General features: G+C 31.7%; 1 protein-coding gene and 1 long non-coding RNA gene across 33 annotated transcripts in view; one reads left to right on the top strand and one right to left on the bottom strand.

Moving 5' to 3' along the window:
* LOC148599847 (tensin-3-like) overlaps positions 1-25,462 on the top strand; it is a 130,894-nt gene that overhangs the window by 22,444 nt on the left and 82,988 nt on the right. The window contains exon 1 of one of the 31 annotated variants that reach the window (XM_088558764.1): positions 9,269-9,386. The exons of the other annotated variants lie outside the window; for them this stretch is intronic. Within the exon in view, the coding sequence (XP_088414890.1) occupies positions 9,318-9,386 (69 nt within the window). The 5' untranslated portion in view covers positions 9,269-9,317. Of the gene's footprint in view, positions 1-9,268; positions 9,387-25,462 lie in introns of those variants that run through there. 31 annotated transcript variants of the gene reach the window in all.
* On the bottom strand, positions 1,776-25,376 carry LOC148599848 (uncharacterized). Of its 2 annotated transcripts, none has more exons than XR_015918046.1 (3): positions 25,137-25,375; positions 11,807-12,114; positions 1,776-2,229 (listed from the first exon to the last, which is right to left on the bottom strand). It is a non-coding gene; the product is annotated as an uncharacterized LOC148599848 (long non-coding RNA). The 2 variants fall into 2 exon arrangements; XR_015918045.1 differs by lacking the exon at positions 1,776-2,229 and adding an exon at positions 9,906-10,577 and having other exon boundaries at positions 25,137-25,376.

Raw genomic sequence — 25,462 nt, forward strand, 5'->3', positions numbered from 1 at the left:
GCAAGCACTACAAAGATATATTTGTCATTTAAGACAGGCTATTGCTGAACACAGATGCCACAAGTACAGGTTCGACTGTATTTGTAAAAGAAAATTATTAACATATTAAGGACCATTCTGTGTAAGAATCAGGCAAGGGATGGCACATTAGTTTTCTCAATTTGGTCTTCTTTTTGCCTCAGATATATTCAACTATTAAGCTAGTTAAATTTTTCCTGAAGCATTGGTGACGTAGATATTTTTTGACTAAAAGGAAAAACTTTGGGAAAATTTTCTCGCCATTTTTTCGTAGTGCATTTCAACTGAATTTGACCTATCAATATGTTAAAAACGCAAACTTTACAAACACTCTGACAGTAATTTTTTGAGGTTATGAGGTATAAATACATGGATAATGCAATAAAATCTCTGTTTTTGTTTTCATTTGCCACATATTATACACATTTTGCCTGATTCTTAGACGGAGAAGTACTTAGATGTTTGCACCCCCATTAATACACTCATTTTGTTATAGATAAAGAAATACACCAGAATAAGACCTGCATAATAAGTCATGGTTAAGCAATTTATACTTGAAAACATCCTTTTTCTTTTTATGTGTTAGATATTAAAATGTGAAGTAGATTTATGAAGTAGGTACTTAAGTTGTCAAAATTGGTATTTAGGAAATAAATTTGTTTTTTTTTTTAATATTTTTTACATCTGCAGTTTTAGGAATTCTATGAAATTTCAAGATTTCAAAGTTTTGTTAATACAAGGGGAAATATCAGTACTGTTAATTCACATTCAAAGCACTGACTTTAAGAATGTTTGGAATATGAAAGATCCATATCTTAAATCCATTCCATAGAGTTTTACCATGTTTTAGTATATGCTTTCTCTTGCATGCTAGGCATGTTCACAAATTGTAAAATCAATGAATTTTGGGCCATTTATTTGTCTGATAGGGAATAGATCATGTAGAAGTTTTCTTTCATCTCTCATACAAGGAAAAATTGATTTTGCTTTGCAGTTTCTCTATAAAAATCCAGCATAGTTACGCTTCATCGATTTTCCAAGTTGCATCAGCCAATTCATACAGTGCAATCGATGGATCTAGGGGCGTGAAATTATGTTTCTATAAAATTTTCATAATGAGCCTAATTTTGTTAGATTACATAATTTAGAAAATATATTTGTCTGTTTAAATACTCTTATATGGTAAGGAAACATTCATATCTTAAAGTATTTGCTTATTTTTTAATTTTCTTGTGCTACTGAATATAAAATAAACATATAATGAGTCTCCTGGTCATAATTAATGGAGCATGAAGCCAGATTTTTTTTGCATTTTAGTAGAAAAAATCGGCTAATTTATTCGTGTAATGTTTGGTGATGTATGCATTTTATGTGAAAAAATATTTATGTATTTTAAGGCATTTTAATGTTACTTGAGCAAACAGAGAAAAATATTATTCTTTTCTATCATCTCCAACATTTTTGCTTTTGATGAGTGTGACGACTTGAAGCAAATTAACTGAGGTTGGGATGTGATGTCAACCGGAACGTGGGTGTCACTGGATAAAATAAGATGTAGCTAAGCCCTGAAGATAAATCTTGTCCCTTACCGAAAATTATCTGTATTAGAGGTTTATTTTTCTATTGAGGATGGTGTAGTTATGCAGCTGTGAGAAAAAAAAATTGGCGGATTTGAATGTTTTTCGTTAAAAGAGGAATTTCATAATATTGTTTTGTTTTCATTCAACTTGGTAAAAAGACAAGATGGTAAATATGTTTCATATTTTTATTCAATTTCAAATTTTATGGTTGGTTGCATTTTGATAAAATTACTTTTTTCACTGTTCCTGTAAATGATATAACACACACCTGTAGACTTTGCATATCACTATAAAATTCTGAATATTGCCAGAACTCTCATCATTGAATCTTTGCATCTCTGCATCTGCCTTCATCAATTAAACACTAAATTTTGTTGAAACTTTTAAAATCCATGAATGATCCCTTCATGTAGTTAACATCATTCATTAAATAGTCAAATAGAAAGTATTACAAAAAAATTCTCCTTTTTGTTGCTTAATAACCAGACTGATTATTTCATTGATAACATCTTTATTAGCATGGAAAGAGTTTCCTCCCTTTGGTAGAGGTATCCAATGTCATATTTTGAGCCCACACAATAAGTTTTTTTGGGTGACACTTTGGCTGTGAGTATGTAAGAGGATTATCTTTCTGAAAGAAAATAACACGTTTAATTGCAAGTTCTTAACATATTTATATTCACATTGACCATAGTATCAATTTTGTCAACAAGGATGTCTTTTTCTATTTTTCTTAAAGTTTATGTCTTAAATAGGTGATAAAATAAAGTCTTCAATGAAAAGAACTCTTCATGAAAAGTGTTAAGAGATAACATTTGATTAAACACAAGTGAATGACCCATCCCTTTGTATTTGGTTTGATCAAAGGATCATTATTCTTGATTATGTCCCCTGAAGGAGTTCAATACACAGTTGTCCCCCCTGGGTGATTATGTGAATTAGGTTAATACTTATGAATATCTTTGATGTGTTTGTAAAAGTCTGACTGCTTGTTTAATGGATGCTTATTTGAATTAATTAATTTTTTAATTCTTTATAAGTTTTTTTTCCTGTTGAAGATTATATAGACAAAATAAGTTTAAATGCCATGAGTTGGTACATTTTGAATATATTTTTCTAAACTAGAAACCACACTTCAGCTATGCTTGGATCACGATTTGCTCTCCATCGTTCCCAAAATATGAATGTAAAATTAAGTTTGTGTTTAAAAGTAAATTTACATAGAATCTGATTTAAAGGAGAGATAACTCATTTATCTTTTTTGGATCTAACGAAAGAGAAAATTTATTCTTATGTTACGGCCATCCTTACTTTAGCATTTAATATGATAATATACAGTATAGGAATACTTGTACAACATTTTAATATATGTTTGTTAAAAAAATTTATACCTGAAATTTATGTTTGTTAAAAAAATTGATGCCTGAAATTTAAGACTTTAATGAGAATAGATAACTCTTTTATATAATGTTAATATGTTTTATATTCATGCAGTAACTCATTAAAAACCATCTTTTTAGCACAATGGTGTAATTTTAACACATATCCACTCATGCCTAGATATACAAATTGCATATTCAATTTATGAAAATATTATATTTTGTAAGGTTACCTTAACATTTGCACATAATGTGCAATATCATGTTGTAAACTGATACTGGAAAACAGTGACTATGCTAAATTGGAAACATTATAGATTTTGGTCAGAAACGGGACATCAGTGCAGTTCTGAAATGGGTAGTCGACATTAAGAGTGTTCTAGAAAATGAAATAGTACTGATTACAGCTTCATAAAGTGTACTAGTAGATGCATTTTGTTGGGTATTAGCCTATAGTGGAAATTTGATAGAAAAAAAAGAGACACAGAAGAGGCAGTGGTGGGCAGGGGAAAGAAACTAATAGGAATAGGCCATGGTAGGATGTATGCTAAGGATAGGGTAAAGTTACTATGAGGAACAGGCTCTGATGGGGATGCAAAGAAAGGGGAAAGGAACATTAGGAATAGGCTTTGATAGGACTGCAAAGAAAGGGGAAAGAAACTGTTAGGAATGGGCTGTAATTGGAGATGTAGAGGTAGGGAAAGAAACTATTAGGGTTGAGCAAAGATTAGAGGTAAAGAAATGGGAATGGAAATGTAAGCTGAAAGATAAAGTATTAATTTAGGGGAAATACCTTGGATCCTTGATAGCTAAAAATAAGTTATCTTTAAAATTTGGGATAGACATGGATAGAATGGGGTAGAATGTTGATTGTGCAATCTACTCAAAGTGAAAGTAATATAGGAAGCTTGTTATTGGAGGAATGATGCTTAAAATCAGAGTTACTTTTCTTTCTCTGTGTGTTAATTTATGACTGTTGTGCCAATTTAATTTCCTACAGAATCCTTAAAGTCTAATCCAAGTTAACTTCAAAAGCCATTATTTGTCAACACAGTTATTATAGCTCATTAAACCATTTGGTCTTCATTTTTTTAACTCCATCCTCTGTCAGGACTAATTCAGCATTCTGATCTAGTCCCCCCTTTTCTCATTGCATTTTGACGTTTGCTTATATGGTAATGAAACATGCAAATATAAGCTAATAAAAAAGATATTAATAGTCCTGTGATATGTAACAGTAACATAGATAAAACTAAGTTTAAGTGGAATGTCTGCCACACCCATGTACAACCCCCTTTTTAGTGCCATGATACTTTTTATGATACAAGTAATTAAATGTACAAACATAACCTAATCAAAAAAGACAGGTATATTGTATTGTAAGTATTGGTCGCCTAGATAGTATAGCTATGTAATAATGGAATTTCAGTCTTAGGCTAAAGGAACGATTTCAATGAGATACTCTGTTGACTCTGTATATGACCTTTGCACTTGTGGTAGACTAAAACTATAGAAAAGCTAGAGAGAAAACCTTGATTTCTTTGCATCAATTGAAGTTTTGGATAAGTTGGTAATGTGTAGAGAAAGGTTTTGAATGAATGAGAATTGTACCGGTATCTTGCAGACTTTGAAGGCAATTTTGAAATTTATTGTCTTTTATTCAAAATTGTCTTTTAGAAAGATTTAATGGGTGAATATCTTGCTCATGAACATTCAAGTCAAAATCTATTTCACACTTAACTGAATTCAACAGTAAACTTAGATAGTCCCACACAGTATTTCTTGTTGATGTACCTACTGATATACGTATTGGGTTAGATTTATCCTAAAATTGCCATGCCAAAAACTAAAGTAAGAAACAATGAATTACATTTGCTTGTCCTAAACAGTAGCTTCTCCTTGTAGTAAGATAAGTGATCTTATGAATACACACTGATTACCAACACTGGCATTGCCATATTAAGATATCTCTCCCTAGCAACCATACTGCAAAGTGCCTCTCAGACTCTGATTCAAACATTTTGGTGATCCATGTTTGTTCTCAAAATAGGATACTATTAGCAATTGGTCAATTGTTAAGAAAAAGTTTTGCCAACTGTTCAAAAAGTGGCCGTTACACTGTGTTAATTCCCTGGAGGATACTTTTCGAGGTCAGAGGCAAAAGGGGTTTCGGAAAAGGGCAAACTGGGTTCATAGGTGAGTAAAAGTACTTAATTATTTGATAACTACTGTTGATTAGCTACAAGTGTCCTCTGATCGTGATTAAAAATAGCATCATGTCATGTTAACTGCAATCTTATAAAAAATTGAGGTGGGAGGGAGGATGGTTAAGATAAGAGTAAACAATTAGCAGCAGATGCTGTCATGGCGACTATAAAAATGGCTTCCTAGACCATTTTATTTACTTCAAGCTGCGTTTGATTATGAAGTATAATATAGTTCTATGAAATCATCAGTGAATTACAAAATGATGTTGTGCATATCTAGTATTGATAATTTTGAGTGCTGCCATGATTTTTGTGACCTTGAAGTTCTTAAGCTATCAACTGCAAGGTCAAAAATAGACTTAAGATATCTAAAAAGGATGTAATGAATTTAAAAAAAAACAACTTTTTCAATAAATTTGAATAAAATTGAAATATGGAAAAGTTTGCTGAGGCTGTAGAATTTGATCTTTTGTTTTATTATAGAACAATTTGTTTTGCAGAAGATATGCATGCTGAGTGATGTGTAATTCATTTCCTGAAATCAGCAATTAGTTGTTACCTTCTTCATGCTGGCAGATTTATATTTTCAAAAATACTGAATTGTTTTCATATATAATTACGTGTTTTATGGATAGCTGCTGTTTTAATCTGAATTTTTGGTAGCTTTATAGATAGTTCATGGTTGAAAGAAGTAATAATCATAGCTGGTATCAATAATAAAAAAATATTAATAATCTGGCTAAACCTTTCCAAATATCATATCCATTCCTTTTTCTTTGTATGTATTTGGACAAAATTAACTTAAATTGCATAAAATAACTTTTATGGACGTATAATATTGTACAGATTTGTGACATTTAAATAGAACTGAAAAATCATTGGTTGGAACATTTTTCCCTTTATACCTGAAATGCACTCCAACATTCTACAATTTTTTTATATTTCCAAAGCTGAAATCCATTCCAATGTAGGTGTCCTCATTTCAACATGTCTCTCCAGTGCTCCCTTGTTAAACTAGTTATGTAAATAAGATGAAGGTTTTGATATTAAATGTTTAACAATCAAGGACAATTTTATTTTGATGTCTTGTGATTGGGATTGAGTACTATGTCCATACTTTTACATAAGTTTAAATTTAAAAAGATATTTGGGTTACATATGGAGTTCAATAGAAAATAGATGGTTTTAGATAATGGCTAGATTTTATTTGCTTAGTGAAAATAACTCTTATAAGTTATTTGTACTGAAATTTAAAACATCTTTAATCTCTTTTTCAGATTGAACATTGGTTTAGCAATAAATAGCTTTTTTTGGTTTTCTGTCTTTCAAAGAGGTTGCTGTTTCAAGGCCATTGGTGAAGCTATTTGACTTGTGCTTCATTGTATGGCTTCCCTCAAGTTGTTTTTTTAAAACATTGGTCATAAGATAGTATTACAAAATTCTCTGAATTTACAGGACTGAAGACATTTTGACTTATTGGTACTGTGCTAGTTTTCATGACTACTGCATGGGCTTTTCGATTAGTTTTAAGTTTTTTTTTTCAAAAATAAGGGTCAAATAGTAAATTTGTTCATTTCAATGATATTTTTTTTTATTTTAGTGTCATAAAATACAGTGAAAGAGTAACCAAGGGAACAGTGAAACCTGTTTTCATTGAATTTTATTCGGAGGGAAGGATTTGTTTTGTAAAGAAACATGTTCTGTTAAGAGAGGTTAAAAATGCAACTTGTTCTGTTTAGACAGGTTAAAAATGCCACATGCTCTGTTTAGACAGATTCAAAATGCCACATGTTCTGTTTAGAGGGATTTAAAATGCCACACGTTCTGTTTAGACAGTATCAAAATGCCATGTTTAGTTTAGACAGGTTCAAAATGCCACATGTTCTTTTTAGACAGTTTCAAAACACCACATGTTCTTTTTAGACAGGGTCAAAAGGCATTGACACTCATACGAGAGGGCTGTAAAAGTTACCTGGTGTTAGCTGGTTCAGGATTCAGTTTCAATAGCTTATATGTATACTTTATTTGAGAAGGAATAAAAACAGCTTTTATCATCTGAGAGGTTAGGTACAAAAAAATAGGGAACAATTGATATAGAAGTTGGAATTTGCACCAAATAACTGACATTTTTGGGTCATTGTATAAAATAATATGACTGTGCTGTTGTCGTATTTCTTTTTCTCAAAGGATGAAAGCCACTGGGTCAAGATGGACGACCTCTTACCTAATCTTGAGGTATGTTTGAGACAACACCCAACAAGAAATGTATGAATTATAGGATAAATACCTGAGATTTATTCTATAACATACTACAAAGCCAAGAGGCCAATAATTAATTATATTAAGTTACACCCATTTGGAGCCCCAGGGCAAATATCTGTAACATGTAGCTCTCATGTATGAAGGTGTTTTTTGGTTTCTGTGAATGATTTGAAGGATGGGATGAAATCATTTTGTGGTGAAAACCAACAACAATCCAATTTCAAACATATGTTAACTGCTGTTTTTGTGTGTGCATTTGTTTAAACAATGGTCATGGATAAGTATGTCTTTTATGCTCTCCTCTGATTCCTATTTGAGGAAATATTGGTTTTTTGAATTTGGAAGTCTTGTGACAGTTAATGTTAAAAATATGTAAAAGTTGTGGAAAATACATATTTCCAATAAAAAAATACACATTTTATTTTCTTTTAGTAGGGTCAAATATCCCTGTGCTCTCCTTTGAAACAGCTTCTGGATACCTAAAATAACAGTTACCTCCCCCCCCCCCAAAAAAAAAAAAAAAAAAAATCAAGGCTTTGGTTGGCCATTGACCATTCATTAAACTCTTTGATAGGAAAATGGTTTTTATACCCAGCCAGATGATAACTTCAGAACAGTTCAATGATTTTTGTAAACAATGTACACAGTTGTATAGTACCACAAAAAAAATACAAGTTAAATTGAAAGTTCAGCAAAGTCCCAAATGTAGTTTTCGAGTTAGTAGACTCTGATACTACTTGAAACATGGAAATAGGGAGAAACAATTTAATTAATCATATTAATGGTGTTGATATCAATATAACAGGGATATTATCAGTATTTTCTACATACTCAAACTTCAAAGGCTTGTAGATACTGTTTAATAATTTATTCAAATGCTCAAAAATAAAAAATCATACAATTGGTTTTTGTTGTGACAGATGGTTTGTTTAATAGGGTCAATATTGTGATGAGGTTTAAGTCATTAGTATTTTTGTACTGTTCAGTACACTTTTGAGGGAATGATGCCTGTTTATTGGGAAATTAAGAATGTTTTTTGAATAACTTGCATTCTGTAACACAGTCTGTCTTTATTTACAGTGAAACCAGTCTAAACTGAAGCCTGTATGGACTTCAAAATTGGTTCTGTTAACACTGGTGTTCAGTTTACAAAGACATTAAGTACATTCGAACTAGTATAAAAGGACTTTGAAAACAGTCTGGTTTAGACAGGTTTTTGATTTTGGCAGTGATCAGCTTAGTCAGGTTTTTGGTTTTTGTCAGTGAACAGTTTAGACAGGTTTTTGATTTTGTCAGTGATCAGTTTAGACATGTTTTTGGTTTTGGCAGTGATCAGCTTAGTCAGGTTTTTGGTTTTGTCAGTGAACAGTTTAGACAGGTTTTTGGTTTTGTCAGTGAACAGTTTAGACAGGTTTCTGATTTGTCAGAGATCAGTTTAGACAGGTTTTTGATTTGTCAGAGATCCTTTAGACAGATTTTTGATTTGTCAGGGATCAGTTTAGACAGGTTTTTGATTTGTCAGGGATCAGTTTAGACAGGGTTTTGATTTTGTCAGTGATCAGTTTAAACAGGTTTCACTGTATCCACTTGTATGGTGCTATTCTTAAAAAAAAACCTGTGTGGTAGCTAAGCAACTTTGTGGTCATATCAAGCTGTACTCGAAGGTGCTCTTGTCATACTTTGCATGAGAAATTAGATATGAATGTAAGGCATGCCTATATCTTTTCCTGTGCATATAAAATTGCTCTTGAAATCAGGAAATTAGAAAGTACTTTAGTTTTTAAATTTTATAATTCAATCGAAAAGAATTTACTACATCAAATTAGGATTGTACAAAGGGTAGCATATTGACGAAATATTTTCTCACCAAGATGGAAGAGTTTTATGATTATGCCCAATGCGAGAATTATTATGATTCAGATGTTCACCACATTCAGCAGGTAAGGTGATAGAGTTATTCCCCTTTCCAGAAAAAAACAGCCCCAGAAACTTACGTGAAAAATGTGAGAAAATTTGGAAATGCCACTGTTTTTATCAAATTTTGTTTTTCTTACTTGATCTTTGCTTAGCATTCTAATATTTGAAATGGTTTGTACAGCAGTATAGCCATCTTCCGTATTATGAGGACAGGTCTAGTCAAGTTCTTAATACAGTGCTTTCTAAGAATCATGGAGATCCTCACACACAGTCCATTTTTTTAACTGTATAGTGAACTATTGTGAAAACTTTTGTTCCAGTCTAGAGTGTTTTCTATGTGCATGGAATGTTTTTCAGCAATAAAATTTTGTGCTAATATTTTTTTTTATGTGTATTACAACCTGTTTGGTTCATACATGGTATTTTTTTTCTGTTTCTGTTTCTGTGCATTCAGGGGTCCAAATTTACTTTAAGAGCAGACTGTTCTGGTTCTTCAATAGTCCACTTGGGGAAAATCCTCAGTAAATTGTCAGTGTATAAGGCTGAATTTCCCAGATCTTGGTAAATGAAATTTCAATGGTGATGGATTACAAATTAAGGATCTTGGACCTGAGATCACTTATAATTTGAAGCCCTGTTCACTTTCTTAAATTTCATTGTATCTGTTTTAACCCATATTTAGTCTGCATCAATCAAATAACTGTCTAGACTTTAAGTAGCTGTCTTTGTAAGAATCATGCAATCATTGTGATTCACCCCCAAAGGCTACATATTTTTATTTTTTGTAATTAAGTTGTTTTATGGGTCTATATTGTGAAATGTGTAACTATTCATTCATATATGTCTGCTCTTAGGAGATAATAATATTGAAAATCCAATAGATTCTGTTGTATTTGAGTGCCATTTACAGAGTTATCCCCCTTAATTTTGAACTCTGCAGTGCTTTCTATATTATTTTTGTCTCCTATGAACATGAGTTATATGAAAAACCACATGTTACTTTCTGTTTACTATGACACATTAAACAAAATATCAAAAATAAAAATATGTAGGCTTTTCAACCATGAATCACATTTTGCATGATTCTTAGGTGGAGTGCTACTTAAAACGAAATATAAGTTTGGTTGATAAAGGTATTGCAGTACATGTATTTATTTTGGGTGTGTTGCAGCGCAGGTCAGATCCTTGCGGGAGCTTGCATCATCCCATCTTCACTGAAAAATATCATAGAGGATTTAAAATGCTGATTGTTAATATTAGGTAATTTATGAGACTATAGTATTATAGGCGATCATGTCATTGTTAAACAAATATAAGTTACAAGTACTCGTAAATTTTGAAGATAAATTGCGGCACACATTTTGCTAAAAATGCAGTTGAGTAGGTGTATAGCATATTCAGATTTCAAAATTTTGAAATTAATGACTTCTTAGCTGTCTTTTTGAGATTTCGACAATTTTGGATTGTAAATAAACAATTGGACTTGTTATGTAATCTTTATATTTGCCGTGCATGTTATGGTGCCAAGTACCGGCACACATTGATTATGCGACGGGACCTGCTTCACGTTTATGATGTGGAGAATTTAAGTGGTTAAACTTGTTAAGTTTCTTTGAAGTTCAAGTTATGGACCATATCCACTACAAATATCACACTGTGTCTAAAGAGAAATTTGCTCCTTCTTTTTCGTCAAAACAAATTTTCAGTCCATTTGTGGCCTCTTTCAAATATCAGGCCTAGTTTTCTGGGCCTTTATTAAGACAGGGTGTAGTGATAGTATTAAGAGCAGAGAAAAATAAAATATCTAATTGAAGAAAAATAAAGTTTTGATATTTACTCATGTACCCTTTGAACACATTACACACTTTGTAGTCCTAGGGTATAGGAAATAAGTCTTGAAATCAGTGATATGTTTGTATCATAGTCAATTTCACCAAAGCCTCTCAAGCTTTTTTTGAAGCAGAATGTAATCAGTCTAAATTACTTTGATGCTTACATGGGATGGATGTATTATGCTGAATACAAATGTTCGAATGATTTGTATGAAAGTCAAAGTATGCAGTACAGTGTAACCTATCTAAACCTGACAGAACCTGTCTAGAATCCTTTTGTATTGAATTATTTGTTTTGAACAAACATAGTCCAAACCAGAGAAAATCTTTGGTCCAGGACAGGTTCTGTTAATGTATATTTCTCTTGACATGTAGTAAAATAAGGGTTATAGCATACCTTTGGAAGAGTTCATTTTGAGATCCCCCCCCCCCCCCGCTAGTTTAGACTAAAATTTTTCTTTTCTTTATGGTTCTTTTGCTGTTTTTTGTGTTCATCATTTATATTAGATTAAAAAATAAAATTTACCTGTATAGCAATAAATTTTGGAACTTTTAAGAATTATGCTCTAACTCATTGACCTTTGACCTAAATTATAACAACTGTGACCTACATATCTTGTGTCTGTTTGCCATATGATGAACGTGATGTACTATAGGCAGTCTCTAGTTATAGATTTGCACAAATGTTGACAAATTCTCCCAACTCTAGTTTGCTGCTCAGCATCGTTGCAATGTTTACATAACCTGGTACAAATTGAAGGCTTTAACGGATAGATAATTATACGAGATTTTTGTATGTTTATAAATTTGGTGTTTAACGATTCCTGAATTGAGGTCATTGTTTATGCCAGTTTCTAAGGAGGAGAGAATGCAACTCACGATGAGTCAGCCTCAGTCAAATATCTTTTACTCTGCAATTCTGAAATAAAATTGTAATCAGTTATAATCACAGCTTATTAAAAATAAGGAAAAGTATGAATCTTTTGTTTACTTTTTATACCTTTTGAAAAGATATCAAATGTGAAAATTTTTTAGCATTATATTTTCCTTTTTTGATAAATGCTAATTCTCTTTATGCTTATTGTAAGAATCTCTTTTTTGGGAAAAAAAAATTGTTTGACTTCTTTTTTCATATCAGAAGTGATGATCAGTTAATGTTGATTCATATAATGATCACATGTATGGTCCATTGAAGTCAACAGGAAATTAATTGAATTTATAATGAAAATATTCAATTTTTGTAAATAGATGAATCACCCCCTTTAATAAACAAACCCTGTTTTCTCAAATTTCTTCATTTATAATGTGACAATTTTGACATGTTTCCGCACCCTCAGGGGCTGATTTGACCATGTAAGGTCCTAATTATGACATCATATTCAGTTATAACATATGCTGTCCAGTCAGTGCTATTGTTCTTTTGATTATCTCCCCTGGGATGTAGCATTTGTACATTTGAAGAAGTGATGGGATTCATTTCATTGATCAATGACATTCTGGCAATTTTAGAATAAGATTTAGGATTAATGTGATGGGTGTCAGATTTGATCTTCTAATTATTCTTTACAACTTTTGAATCTGTTTTATTCCATAGATGAATATACATAATACTCTATTGTGGCATATTTACATGTACATGCATATTTACATGTACATGCACAAAAGTGATTAATACATCTAGTGTGGAAATAAAAATGGAATATTAGTTTTGAATGTAATGGTCAGTTGAAGAAAATGTTATAATCAATATAGTCAGAAATATACTACTGTGAAAGTACTTTTATTCGTGGGTACCAACTTTTGTGGTTTAAATCACCTGAATATAACTGAAATATTGCTGCTAGGGTGTTTAATCCCAACAGTCAATCAATCAATCAGTCAATCGTGGTTTAGGGAAAATTTATCATTTCATTGGTTCTTGAATTCGTGGATTTGACAACTCTATCATACAGATGAATGGAAAATTTACTTTTCATTGGGAATGTAATTTTATGGTTTACTGAACCCACGAAAACCAAGAAAATTGATACCCCATGAACAATAATACTTTCACAATATTTTTCAAAAGACAAGAAGGTTGTACTCCAAATTAGTGCAGGTCCACAGTCTTGAACCTTCCATCATTAACGAAGGACATCAAATTTCATCAATATAGGTCCTGGACTTTGTGTTCCCTGAGCATTGTTTTGTCATTTTTGTATTCCCAGCATTGTTTTTTTCTTTTGGTGTTCCAAGTATTGCTACTTCTGGTACTATTTTATTTACTTAATGCTGTCCTTTAAAAAAAACCAAGTGTAGGTGAATATTGGGCTAAATCAAGTTTTACTGTTTTCTTTAAGTTTTAATCCTCTTAGTGGGAGAAACAGCGATTCATACTGGACATCTGGTCAGTTCATATGCACTGTTACAAGCAAATATTGTATAAATGTTGAGCCTGAATTAAATTAGATACTTTAATACTAGGTTTAAGCCCGCTTTTGAAGCTGTTCCAATATTGGCTATTTCGAAGTTCAATAAAAACTTGAAGGGTGAAACTCCAATCTAGGTAGCTTTAGTTGTTGTTTATACCTCTCATTGGCAGCATTTTACATTGGTAATAGGATACGACAGTGAATATGATTTTGTTTGAAATATTTTTTTAAGTACTTGAAATTCAAGGATTTGAATGGATTATGATCTCTGAGGGTAAGTGTATCAAAATATATGCTGATAACAGGATCTTGCTTTGCATACATTTTAGAATAACTATTACAAGGTACAAATGTTGCCCTTTTTCAGTAAATTGTATATGTATGGAATTTGCCTTGAGTTTTCTTAAAATGTGGCAAAATTAGAAACTTACTCTGTCAGTACACCTGGTCCATGCTCCCAGTTTTGAGTGAGTCCCAGTTGCTCATTTGCTTTTTTTTACACTGTATGTATTATTTTAGTTACTTGATATTCTTTGTTGTGTATGTCTGCTTTCCATGTTTGGTCTTTGTCCCTGGATTACATTCTTTTGATTTCTGCTAGAACCTTGGTCTCCTTGATTACTCTTTCAGATCCACAATCCTTTCCTAATTTACAACTACCAACTATCTGGTAGATTTTACAATTACTATTTCACTAAATTATAAGTAGATTTTGCTTGACTTTATTTCAAAAGTAGGCTAAAAGCAAACCCTTTTATTCCACTGTCCTTTTCTAATTCATATCTACCCATCATCAAATCCAGTAGTTTTTACAATAAATAATGTCTGGGATATTAAATGAAGTTATGTTGGTTGGTCTCTGTTTGTCCCTGGTTATATCCCCTTGAACAATGGATTAACTACAGTTATTGTATGTTATACTGTGGTCAAGACCATACCCAGAGGTCATTCAGATTTTAAACATTCTTATGGTAATTCAAGGTTTATGGTGGTCAAATTTTTTCATGGCTGATTTGAGTTAAAGGTCTTTATCACAGGTGGTGATCTAAATTTCAGGTTTATTTTTATATTTTCATAAGGGATTAATATTATCAAAAGTATTGCATATACATGTTTATTTTGGACAGTTAACTGGTCTGTGTTTATATATGGTGGTAATATATTGGGAATATTTTTGTAAAAAAAAGTGCAAATTATACCAGCACACTCCCCTACTATTGTTGTGAGAAAAAAATGAAATTGACAGGACAAGTTCAGTCTTTATTCTCAAAGGTAATAGAACCTTTTGTGCTTATTGTTGGATTGTCAATGAGCATGCTTGGGAGCATTCTCAATATACACTTCTTGGAGGAAAATTCTTGTGGAAAGTGTAAATGGAGCATGCTCATCTACTTAATACAAAATTGTTTTGTTTCAGACAAGAGATACCTTTTTTTTGTCGTAAAATCAAAATTTTTATAAAGAATTTTTTTTTCTTTTTTTTTTCATTTCTTATCTGATTATTTCTAATAAGAACTAAGTCTCCTTGTACTTAAAGAGTTGTTTGTTTCCCACACTTAATTTTAAAATTCTTTCTTAACAACACTTATACAAACCCCCCCTTCTTTCAAAAGCGTTTGGTCACAGCACAAATTAAAGGCCCAAGAAACCAATTAATCGTGTACTGTATTATTAAACTCACACCTCAAACCAATAAAATACTCAAACAATTGCCATTAGTTGATATTTATGGGATAGAGGTCATAGGTCATTGGACATTATACAGTATAACCATCATTTATTGGACCTTGAAATTTTGTCCTGGAATAGCTGTTTTTTCTTCATAATCTTATTGTGTCTAAATTTAATACTTGTATGTTGAACAAATGAATCAAGTTGTAGTCGACAACAATGATTTTTATAAGAAAAGAGTGAATTACCAGAAAAAAAAGAACATTTCTGAATTTGATTTAACTGAAAGAATTCGGATGTATTTGAATTTTCCATTTTATCTTTTATTCCAGTATATTGTAAAATAAAAAAAAAAATAAAATAGAGTCAGAAATATTTCTCTGAAAAAACATCTCACTTTACAACATTGCTTTGATACCAACTTTCCACTCGTGTTGATTTCTATCTTTTTGTCACAGTTTGGATGAGTTAGGTTTTACTATAGATTACAATAGGGGGACAATGTTTCCTAGTCAATTGCTTGGCTATTGGACATTTAATTAGTGGGACAAACAGTATGGGGTCCTATTTACATGTAGGAATGTTTGCTTTTACATGTACATGTAGTTAGTGTATTGGATGTGTACATGTAGGTGAAAGAAAAGTGAATTATTTTAGTTTTTTTCAGAATTTTCTGTATTTGGATTTTGACAGAAATCAGTGTATTTGAAGATTTTCTGAATTTTGTGTGATGGGGTTTCGAGTGAAATCATTATATTTCAATTTTTATGAAATTTCTTTGATGGAATTGAAAAGAATTTTTGTGTAGATAAACTTTATCTGAGATTGCACTGTTGGAATACTGTTTTCATAAAAAAACATTCTCAGTATTAAAAACTTGCTGAAAATTGTGTATTGGAATAAATAAAATGCCAACTAAAGCTAAAAGGGGATTGTGTATAAAAGTAGTCACAGAAAAGGTGAGACAATTTTTCTGTAGTTTTGCCTTTCTTAAACGAAAAATTAATTTTTTTGTTTGTTAAATACGATGTTGAAAGTGCATTAAATTAAAAAGATATGTATAAAATCATAGTTGAAAAATGTTGAATTTCAGATTTTCTGCTTTAACTTAAACCTCTTGTAAACATATTCAAGGTTACCATGACAAACTTCAGACCTTGAAAAACCAAGTGTAAGAACAGAAATAAAAAATCAAATTAAATGACAGTAGATCTTTCTTCTTTGTAGGTTCAACCTTGAATATCAATTAGTCATAAATCCTGTCTTAAGTTCTGTTAATGTTTGAGAGATTTACAGGAAACCACTTAATTTTAAAATTTTTTAAAATCTTTAAATTGACAAATAATAGGCTTTGATTAATCATTTCTTGTATTTAAAATTTTGTTTCAAGTAAAGAATATAAATCTAGTTTTATCTACATATTTTCAAGAGTAAAGGCTCTTGTGGAATAAGTATTTTCTCAATAAGGATTTGTATATTATTTTGAGGACTTTTGGATAGGTTTTGTCTTCATATAAATAATTGAGGGTCCTGGTGAAAAAAATGTCCTTGTATGAAGAATCAAGGTCTTCAATAAGGCCAATATGTACAAATTATATGTACTCAAGGACTTGTCATTAAGGCCAACCTTTTACAAATTATTTGTTTCCATCTTGATATAATGACATTGACCATTCTTAGTGAAGACCTTAAATATTGAAGATCCAGGCCATTAAAATTTGGCTTTTTTTTTTTTTTTTTTATCTTGGCACTGTTTATAAACATGGAGATTTTTGGTTTGTATAAATTTGGGCCTTTTATCTGTTTGAAATTAAAGGTCAAAGGACTGGAATACTATCGTTTTATGTCAATAGTGTTTGAATTTTTTTTCTTTAAAGCCTTGAAATGTAGATCAGAGAAAGTTTAAGGATTAACTAGCTTAAAGAGCTTTTAAAGTTTTGTTTGGAATAAATTTGGCATTAAAATTCAATGTTTTCCATTTAGTTTTTGGGCTCAATATTGAACTTGGTCCCGAAATGTTGAAGTCAGTCAAGTACCACTTTAACTATCCACTTTCTAATTTGTTTTGACTCAAGAATTTGTAATATTTTACCTGTGTGATTAAAATTTTTCATTGGAGTTATGTCCCTTTGATAGTTTTTATCTTTCTTCCTGAAAGGGTTATGTCTCTTTTGTTATATTTCTTTTGAGTTATAGGACTATCTTCATTATGTCTGGCATATTAAACAAAGGACTTCAAATAGAAATAAAATGTAAAGTGTGTTACTGTTTATTAATGCTTTCATGGCAGATGGAGCCATTTGGATTTGAAGCAATTTTATTTTTAGTCTGGCACTACCTACCAGGCTAGTTGGAATAGCTTAAGAGCATCTGCCTTTTGATATTAAATGAAAATAGATGACTGAGCCTAACAAAAAAAAATATTTGTGTGAAAACACTAACAATGTTTAAACAGAGAGCATTATATTGAATGAAAACAATTTTATAAGGAATTGATCAGATATTTATGGGGTCAAATCTCTCTGTTTTATTTCTTTTTGCTAGCAGCCACATGACCATCTATCTGTTGAAACTATAAAAATGATATCAAAATTCATGTTTTTGTACATAATTTGAACTTCACACCTTCTGGTAAAATGACATGGTTTAGAGTGTTTTAATGATGGGTAAGTGATATGTTTTATTGATAGAAAACAGCATTGGAATTTGTTCAGTACATCTGGGTACAAAAAGGTTTATCAAAGCTGTTCCTATGTTTTGATAAACTAACTAGAAAGAAATATTAGAATATTAGGGTACAACTTCATGTATAAGGAAATTGTCAATTATTTAAATACACAAAATTGATTTAAAATACAAAAGGTAAAAAAGTTTTCCCCTTGTGGTGCCCCTTTTAAGGTCAAGGTTGTCACAATATCGGTATCATCAAAAACCATCTGGAATTTATTGTGATATTTGATGATGATAAAATTAAATTCATAAATATGTCAACAATTTTAGACAATAACTTCATTGAAAAATAACATTTTTGACCTCTGTCAACTGGTCACAACTAGGGTCATATTTCCTACAGGAGCTTTGTTTTGATATGCAGGAATGCCATTGATAAAAACTTCATATGACAAGAAAGATGTCAAATGATTATAGCATAATTTTCATGCCCTGTTAGCTGATTGTCCTGTCATATTAATCAGGATCACTAACAAGGTTGTTTTGATGGGCTATACTGTGGAAACTTTAGCTCCATTGCCTACATGGCATATTGCTGTCTGTCTGTTTGTCTGTTGGTCTGCCTGACTGTATGCGTTATGGCCTTCAGTGCACCGGCAAGTTAAATGAAAAGAAAGTGAGATTTTTATCAGGATTTGTTAAAAAAAGACAATATAGTTGTGAAAAAACTAGGTTTTATATGAAAGGGACACATCCAGAGATTTCGAGCTAGAGGAGGTCATTTTGCCTCAGTTTTACACATAATTATCACCTCAACCTCACTGTGTAAATTTCATTGATATACCATATTCACTGCAATGAATGTTCCTACACCAGCTGAGATTTTCCTCTTGTCAGATAATGCTAAATTGACTTAGCATGCATCATAAAGTTAGGGAGTTTTCTCAGTCTACAAAAATCTCTATCTTCAATGCAACTGTACCAGTAACTACATAGTCATAGGATAAGATAAACCTACATGACAGATGTATAATGATTTATTATATTCAAAAGCATCTGTTTTCTGTTCCCCTAATGATTGAGGGTCTAGAGGTTTTATCTAGTGAGTACTTTCAGAAAAAAAACAGAGGATGCTATCAAAGCCAAGTTTTTAACCTTACCTGTACATACATTAATTAGTATAGTCCATTTTCCAGTTTCTGTTCCTTTAATTAAAGTATTGATGGTTTTCTATGGGTTATGTGATCATCTTAGTGATGGTTTCTGGAAAGCATTTTTAGATATAGAAGAGAATAGATCCTCTTTCTATTTTCCATGCAGTGTTACCTATGGAAGCCCTTTAGAGACACTGCTGCCTCATAAAACATGAATATAGCATTACTGTCATAAGATGAGAAACCGCTTACTTTATTTTTGAGGTACAGTAGATAATAGATCTGCTTTCTGTTTTATCTTCCCAGATGCACCCTTTAGTCAGTAATGCCTGGGGAACTCTTTTGGAGCCACACTGCATCATTAGAAATGAACATTAAAACACTTTTCCAGATTATCAAAGCATGTCTGATGGACAGTAGGTTTCAGCACTAAATCCCCATATTCCTATCTAATAGACACCCTTATCAGTTGCAGTGATTACAAATTTCATCCCTTGATAAAGTTCTGAACCTTCTGTCCTTTTTCAGCCAATCAAAACTGTGAAAAAGTGTAACTGACAGAGAATGGGTGTGGCGTTCCAGGGGTGCAGGAAGAGGAATATATTTTGATACAGAAATTTGAGCCATTTACTGGGTCAAATAATCATTAAGCGATGAAATTTAATTGCTGCAACATGTTAGCATATTGGGGTCAAAATATGTTGCATTTTTGCCCTGTAAAATAAGATAAGCAGTTGGAGATGAAATTTTTTTATACTCATGTTCGACATCTAGTGCTCCTAAGTGAGTTTGGATTTTAAGCAAGGATAAATGTTAATGGCTGTGTTATGATAGCCTTAATTGTGACGGGTGAAGTGGAGACAAGTTCTTGTGTACCACAAAACTTAAGCTCTTGGAACCAAGTGATGGATTGATTTTTAAGATATCTTTTTACGAGATCAAATGGGGTTGAAAATATCTTTTTTCTGATCTCACCTGGAAATAGATAAAAAATGTTGCATCATTTGATTGAATGTATATGTTTGAATTTGTAAACGTTAGTTAGCTATGGTTTGAGATTAATAGATTTCCGCTGAATAACTATATTACTCCAACAGGAACCTAGTATATCTTCATGATGAAACTTTTATCTTAATTCAGAGATTTTAAGCTATTATTAACTCAGTAAGGTTGAGTTTTTATGCCATTGAAATATTGATGGAGATTTACTTCGTGCTGTGGAATTATTTGGAATGAGTTCCATAGCTGATGTTAGGAAATTTTTCTCATGTAACAGAATTAATTGTATTATTTGAAAAAAATAATTGTGAATTCATTTCATTTGTTTTGAATTGAGAGGAGAACTTGGAAGTATAAAAAAAATTAAAAAAAGATTTAAAATTACTTAATTGAATAATTGGAAGTGCATTCAACAAGCGGAAAATTTGCTTGTACAAACAAGAGTACAGAAACAAGACTTTGATGGTTAAAGTACATGAGCAAGGGATCCTTGTTTGCAGATGACAGTTTTAATGACCATGTAATGAATTAGTCTGCTCTGAACTTGATGTTGACATTTTGAGTAATCCCGAGTGACCAATAATTGAGGCTATTTTGTTGTGAAAGCAGGACAAAATTACAGATTTCACTTTTAAAGTAGCATTTCTACTTGATTTTATAGTTGGAGAAACAGTGAATTAGGCTAATTTCACCAAAATTTTACCAGGATATTGGAATTGTAGTAATTGAAAACTTTGAGTGAGTTTTATGCAAATTGGAATTTTCATTTCCTGAATAGGCGAAAAAATTAATACCATGGACTAACTATAGGAGCTATTTTTGTATAATTATTTTGATTTCTCAATTTGAAGTGCAGATTTCGTGTAAATGCTTGTGTGGATTAGTATTTTTCTTAAAAATGAAGGATTTTTCGAAATTGTGTACTGGATGTGTCGTAGATCAGAGAAGTTCTCCAGAGATTGAGTTACCTCCCCCTTCACAGGATGTTTACAATGTGGTAAGGGGCATTCTGTAAATTCAGAAATTATTGCTATGTTTTTATTATTTGAAAAATAGGTACGGCTTGAATTTGCAAAAACTAAAACTTGTTATGTGAAATTTAAGCATTAAAAATGCAGGATTAAAAAAAAAGTCTCCCAAACTTTTCAATTTTTGCAGGTATTACAAAGTTGCAAAAATTTTAAAAACGCAATGGTTGAACAGTATATTTTTTGTATGTTTTACAGTGCTTGTAGAAGTACTTTTTTCATGTATTGAAATTTTCCCTCATAATTGAAATTTTGACATTACATGTATTTGCTATAATGGGAAAATACATTGAAATGTGTCTATGCTGAATCCTTACAGATTTTAAAATCTGTCTAAACCAAACACTTTGTTAAGTCCTTTATATCAATTTAAATGTTTTCTGAACCTTTATAAATCCAACACCTGTCTAAAATAAACATTGTCTAAACCAAACACCTGTCTGAAATAAATGCTGTCGAAACCAAACACCTGTCTAAAACAAACACTGTCTATACCAAACACCTATTGAAACAAAACACCTGTCTAAAACAAACACTGTCTATACCAAACACCTATTGAAACCAAACACCTGTCTAAACCAAACACCCGTCTAAACGAAACCAAAATTGAAGTCAAAAAGGTTTTTGATAGGTTTCAGTGATAGATCATACAAAACAAACCTTTAAAGGTAAAACAAATATGTCTGTTTCCTGTTACCCATCTTATCCTAGTTTTTTTGTGCCTACCCTAAACATTTCATGGCCATTTTGGCTCAAGCACTGCTAAAGTCGAATGTTTCCCCATTAACTCAATGTAAAATGTTTTTTGAAAAAATAAATAATTACCCTTCATACTTACCCTGTTTTTTTCTTGCTGGTCACAGGAAACGAGACTATTTTTTTTTGCCCTAACTTAATAAAAAGGAAATAATCTGCATGTGTATATATCTAGCTCATCAGAATTTTTTTTTGCCCTAACTTAATAAAAAGGAAATAATCTGCATGTGTATATATCTAGCTCAACAGAAATTAAAATTTACAGACTACACAGAAGTTTTCTTTTTGCATTATCAAAACACTCAACAGAAACTCTACTTTGAAAATGATCAAACCAATTTCTATAATGAATCTCTTTGATTTGGCATACTTTGTAACGTTTTTGGCGGGGGTTCAAATTGGTGTATCAGTGTACAGGAAAACTCTCAAACTAATAGAATGTTTTGCTCAGTAGGGGGAAAGCTATGACTTCTCTGTGTTGTTTATTTTGGACTGGAATTAATTGTGATTTACTGATAATTCTATGATCAAGGTAAAGTTGTTCACATTTTATTTTTATAGTACAAGTCCTTCCTAAAAGTCAGGTAAAAATATCTGTAGTTCTGAAAATTGAAGTTGGATTTTTGTGCGTCAGTATTGTTTGATCTTGGAGTGTAATTAATGGTGATTTTCATTTATTTCTAAGATTAAGGTGTTGTGGTTTCTTAGTATAGTACAAGTCCTTTCTAATAGTCTGGAAAAAAATCTGAATGATTGGAAGGTAGTCTTTTTTTTTTTATTTTCTGTTCTTTGCCATATGTAGCGTAGGTTATTACTGAGTTGAGGCCTAATGTGGCCCTTATCACTAAAGAGGTCATATTACACTTTCAAAGCTTAAATTTGAGTTGAACTACATGATTTTGATGCCAAATACAAAAGCAGTTTCTTAATATATCTATGGCTGTCTGATGGGTTTTTTTTAATGTCCTTGACTACCTTCACATACATCTTTGAAGGACATTTCCTATGAAAAATTGACCCTACTAGTTAACAAAACTGAGCAGTGGGAAACTCAACATGACTCAATTATTCTGATCTGAAGCCCACTTGGTCATTTCATTTATCCTAATCTGTAGCATTTTATCATATAGTAGGAAATTGAAAACTTACACCAATGGTCATCTTGGATAAATTCTTTGAGATGCTAATCAGTGGACCCCTATGGCTTAGAATAATTGAGAAATTGACAAATTGGGTCTGTAATTAATTTCACATAATGAAACTGACAGGTTGAAATGGATTAGAAACATATTTGTCTGGTAGTGAATTGAAATTACTGGTGGAGAACATGGAAAATGGTTGACCGAAAAAAAGGTAGGAGGAAAAAAAATGATAGATAGAAAGAAGGAAACAGGAATAATAAATGCTTGATATAGTGGAAAGAAGTAGTGATCGTAATTGCTCATTGAGCAATCAATTTGAGCATGTATCATTTTAAAGTCTCTTATTGATGAGTAGGACATGATATTCTGGGAGGAAAGGAAGTAATGATAAACTGAACAGGAAGAAAATGGGAATAAAGGGGAATCATGAAGATGCCGTAAGAAGAATTAATTCATTAATTTACAATACTGCGTATGGCAATACATAATTAATGAAATTGCTGAATGCTGCATTGCTCAAGGTCCCAAAATTTTTATGTGGATCACAAACACAATTCTCCACAATTCTTTATAATGTTGTTGGCATAAGGCAAGTGTATGGTTTACTCAATTCTAAAATGCATAGTAATTGATATGAATTTTACACAGATTACCAGTTTATCCAGGGTTTGGTTTAGACAGGTCTCCAGTTTATTTAGGGTTTGGTTAAGATTGGTCTCCAATTTATCTATGGTGTGGTTTAGACAGGTCAGTTTATCTGGGGTTTGGTTAGAAACGTCAGTTTATTCAGGGTTTGGTTAAGAAGGTCACTTTATCTAGGGTTTGGTTTAGACAGGTCTCCAGTTTATCCAGGGTTTGGTTTAGACAGGTATCACTGCATTTAATTTTATTCCTTTTGTACTACTGTGGTACATGTATTACTTCAAGGGGTTCAAGGCAATTATGGCTCATTTTTGCCAAATTTAGCCCAAAAGTAACAAGTTATATTAACATAGAGAAGGTCTGAACCCTGAAACCCTGTTGGATCTGCCACTTTCTTGTGTGTTTTCCCCCATTAGAAGAAAAAGTATGGACTTACATTGACAGAACACACACATTAATAGTTATTTGATAAAAAATCAGTTCATACAAGTGTAACACAAGATAATTGACTACTGTTAATCTAATTAAGTGTATAAATGTTTTTTTTCTGTTGCATAATATAGATTTGAGTTAACCAGAGAGATAGCTGTTTTTGAACCTGCATTTGATAGTATTAAGAAGTTAAACCTTACCAGAAGTTTCTTCTTCCTCTATTTAAGAATGGGAGGCCACAAAGGGGTCTGAAACGAGTATTTTACTCACTCGGATACCTCGACAATAGCCTATAAGTGACTATGAATGAAGGATCTTTTTGAAATTGTACCACATGGTTTTATACCATCAAAGGGAAGCCAAGATAAATTTTTGGTGTTCTGAATTGATCCAGTTAGGAAAGGGACAGAAACAAGAATTTTCTGATATCTGGGTGATAACTTGAGTACCAGGTAATGTATCTCTTAGAAATTGTACTACAAGGTACCATACCCCTAAGAGAAGGTCTGGATTTATTTTTGAAGTTATGACTGGAACCATTTAGAAATAAGAGGGCAAAAAGTGGGAACTTGTTTATATGGTTTGTCAATGTTATCATAATCAAAACTTAAGTAGCACTCCACATAAGAATCATGCAAAATGTGATTCATGGTTGGAAAGCCTACATATTTTTATTTTTGATATTTTGTTTAAAATGTCGTAGTAAAAAGAAAGTAACATGTGGTTTTTCATATAACCCATGGTCATAGGAGATAAAAATTATATAAAATGCACAGTAGATTTCAAAATAAAGGGAGATAACTCTGTAAATGACGCTCAAATACAATAGAATCTATTGAATTTTCAATGTTGATTATCTCCTAAGAACAGGCAGATATGAATGAATAATTACACATGTCACAACATAAACCCATAAAACAACTTAATTACAAAGATAAAAATATGTAACCTTTTTGGGGGTGTATCATATTTTTCAGATTTTGCGTGATTCTTACAAAGACAGCCACTTAAAACTGTATAGGTTATCCATACTTGCCCCAACTGTTCAGGGTTCAGCATCTGTGGTTGTATCAAGCTGCATCCTGCAAAGGTGTCTTTTGGCTATGCTCCCTATAGCAACATTTTACTAACTAAGTGTACAAGTAATTTAAGCTTATCCATCTGTGTAATTCTTTCCTGTAATGTCCCAAATAGGATATTGCTAATTAGAAAAAATAACGAAAATATGACTCAAATATCCTATTTTGTAGAATTATGGGAACATAATGGCTTTATTATGTAATGAAATGTGGATTAAATGGCGCCTTCACTGTGATTGATCATTTTAATTAATTTGCAGTTGGCTGCAAAGAGAGCAGCTTT

The sequence above is a fragment of the Perna viridis genome, chromosome 13 (assembly GCF_037379345.1).
Source record: "Perna viridis isolate PV_CMFRI_1.1 ecotype Kerala chromosome 13, ASM3737934v1, whole genome shotgun sequence".
Taxonomy (NCBI): Eukaryota; Metazoa; Mollusca; class Bivalvia; order Mytilida; family Mytilidae; genus Perna; species Perna viridis.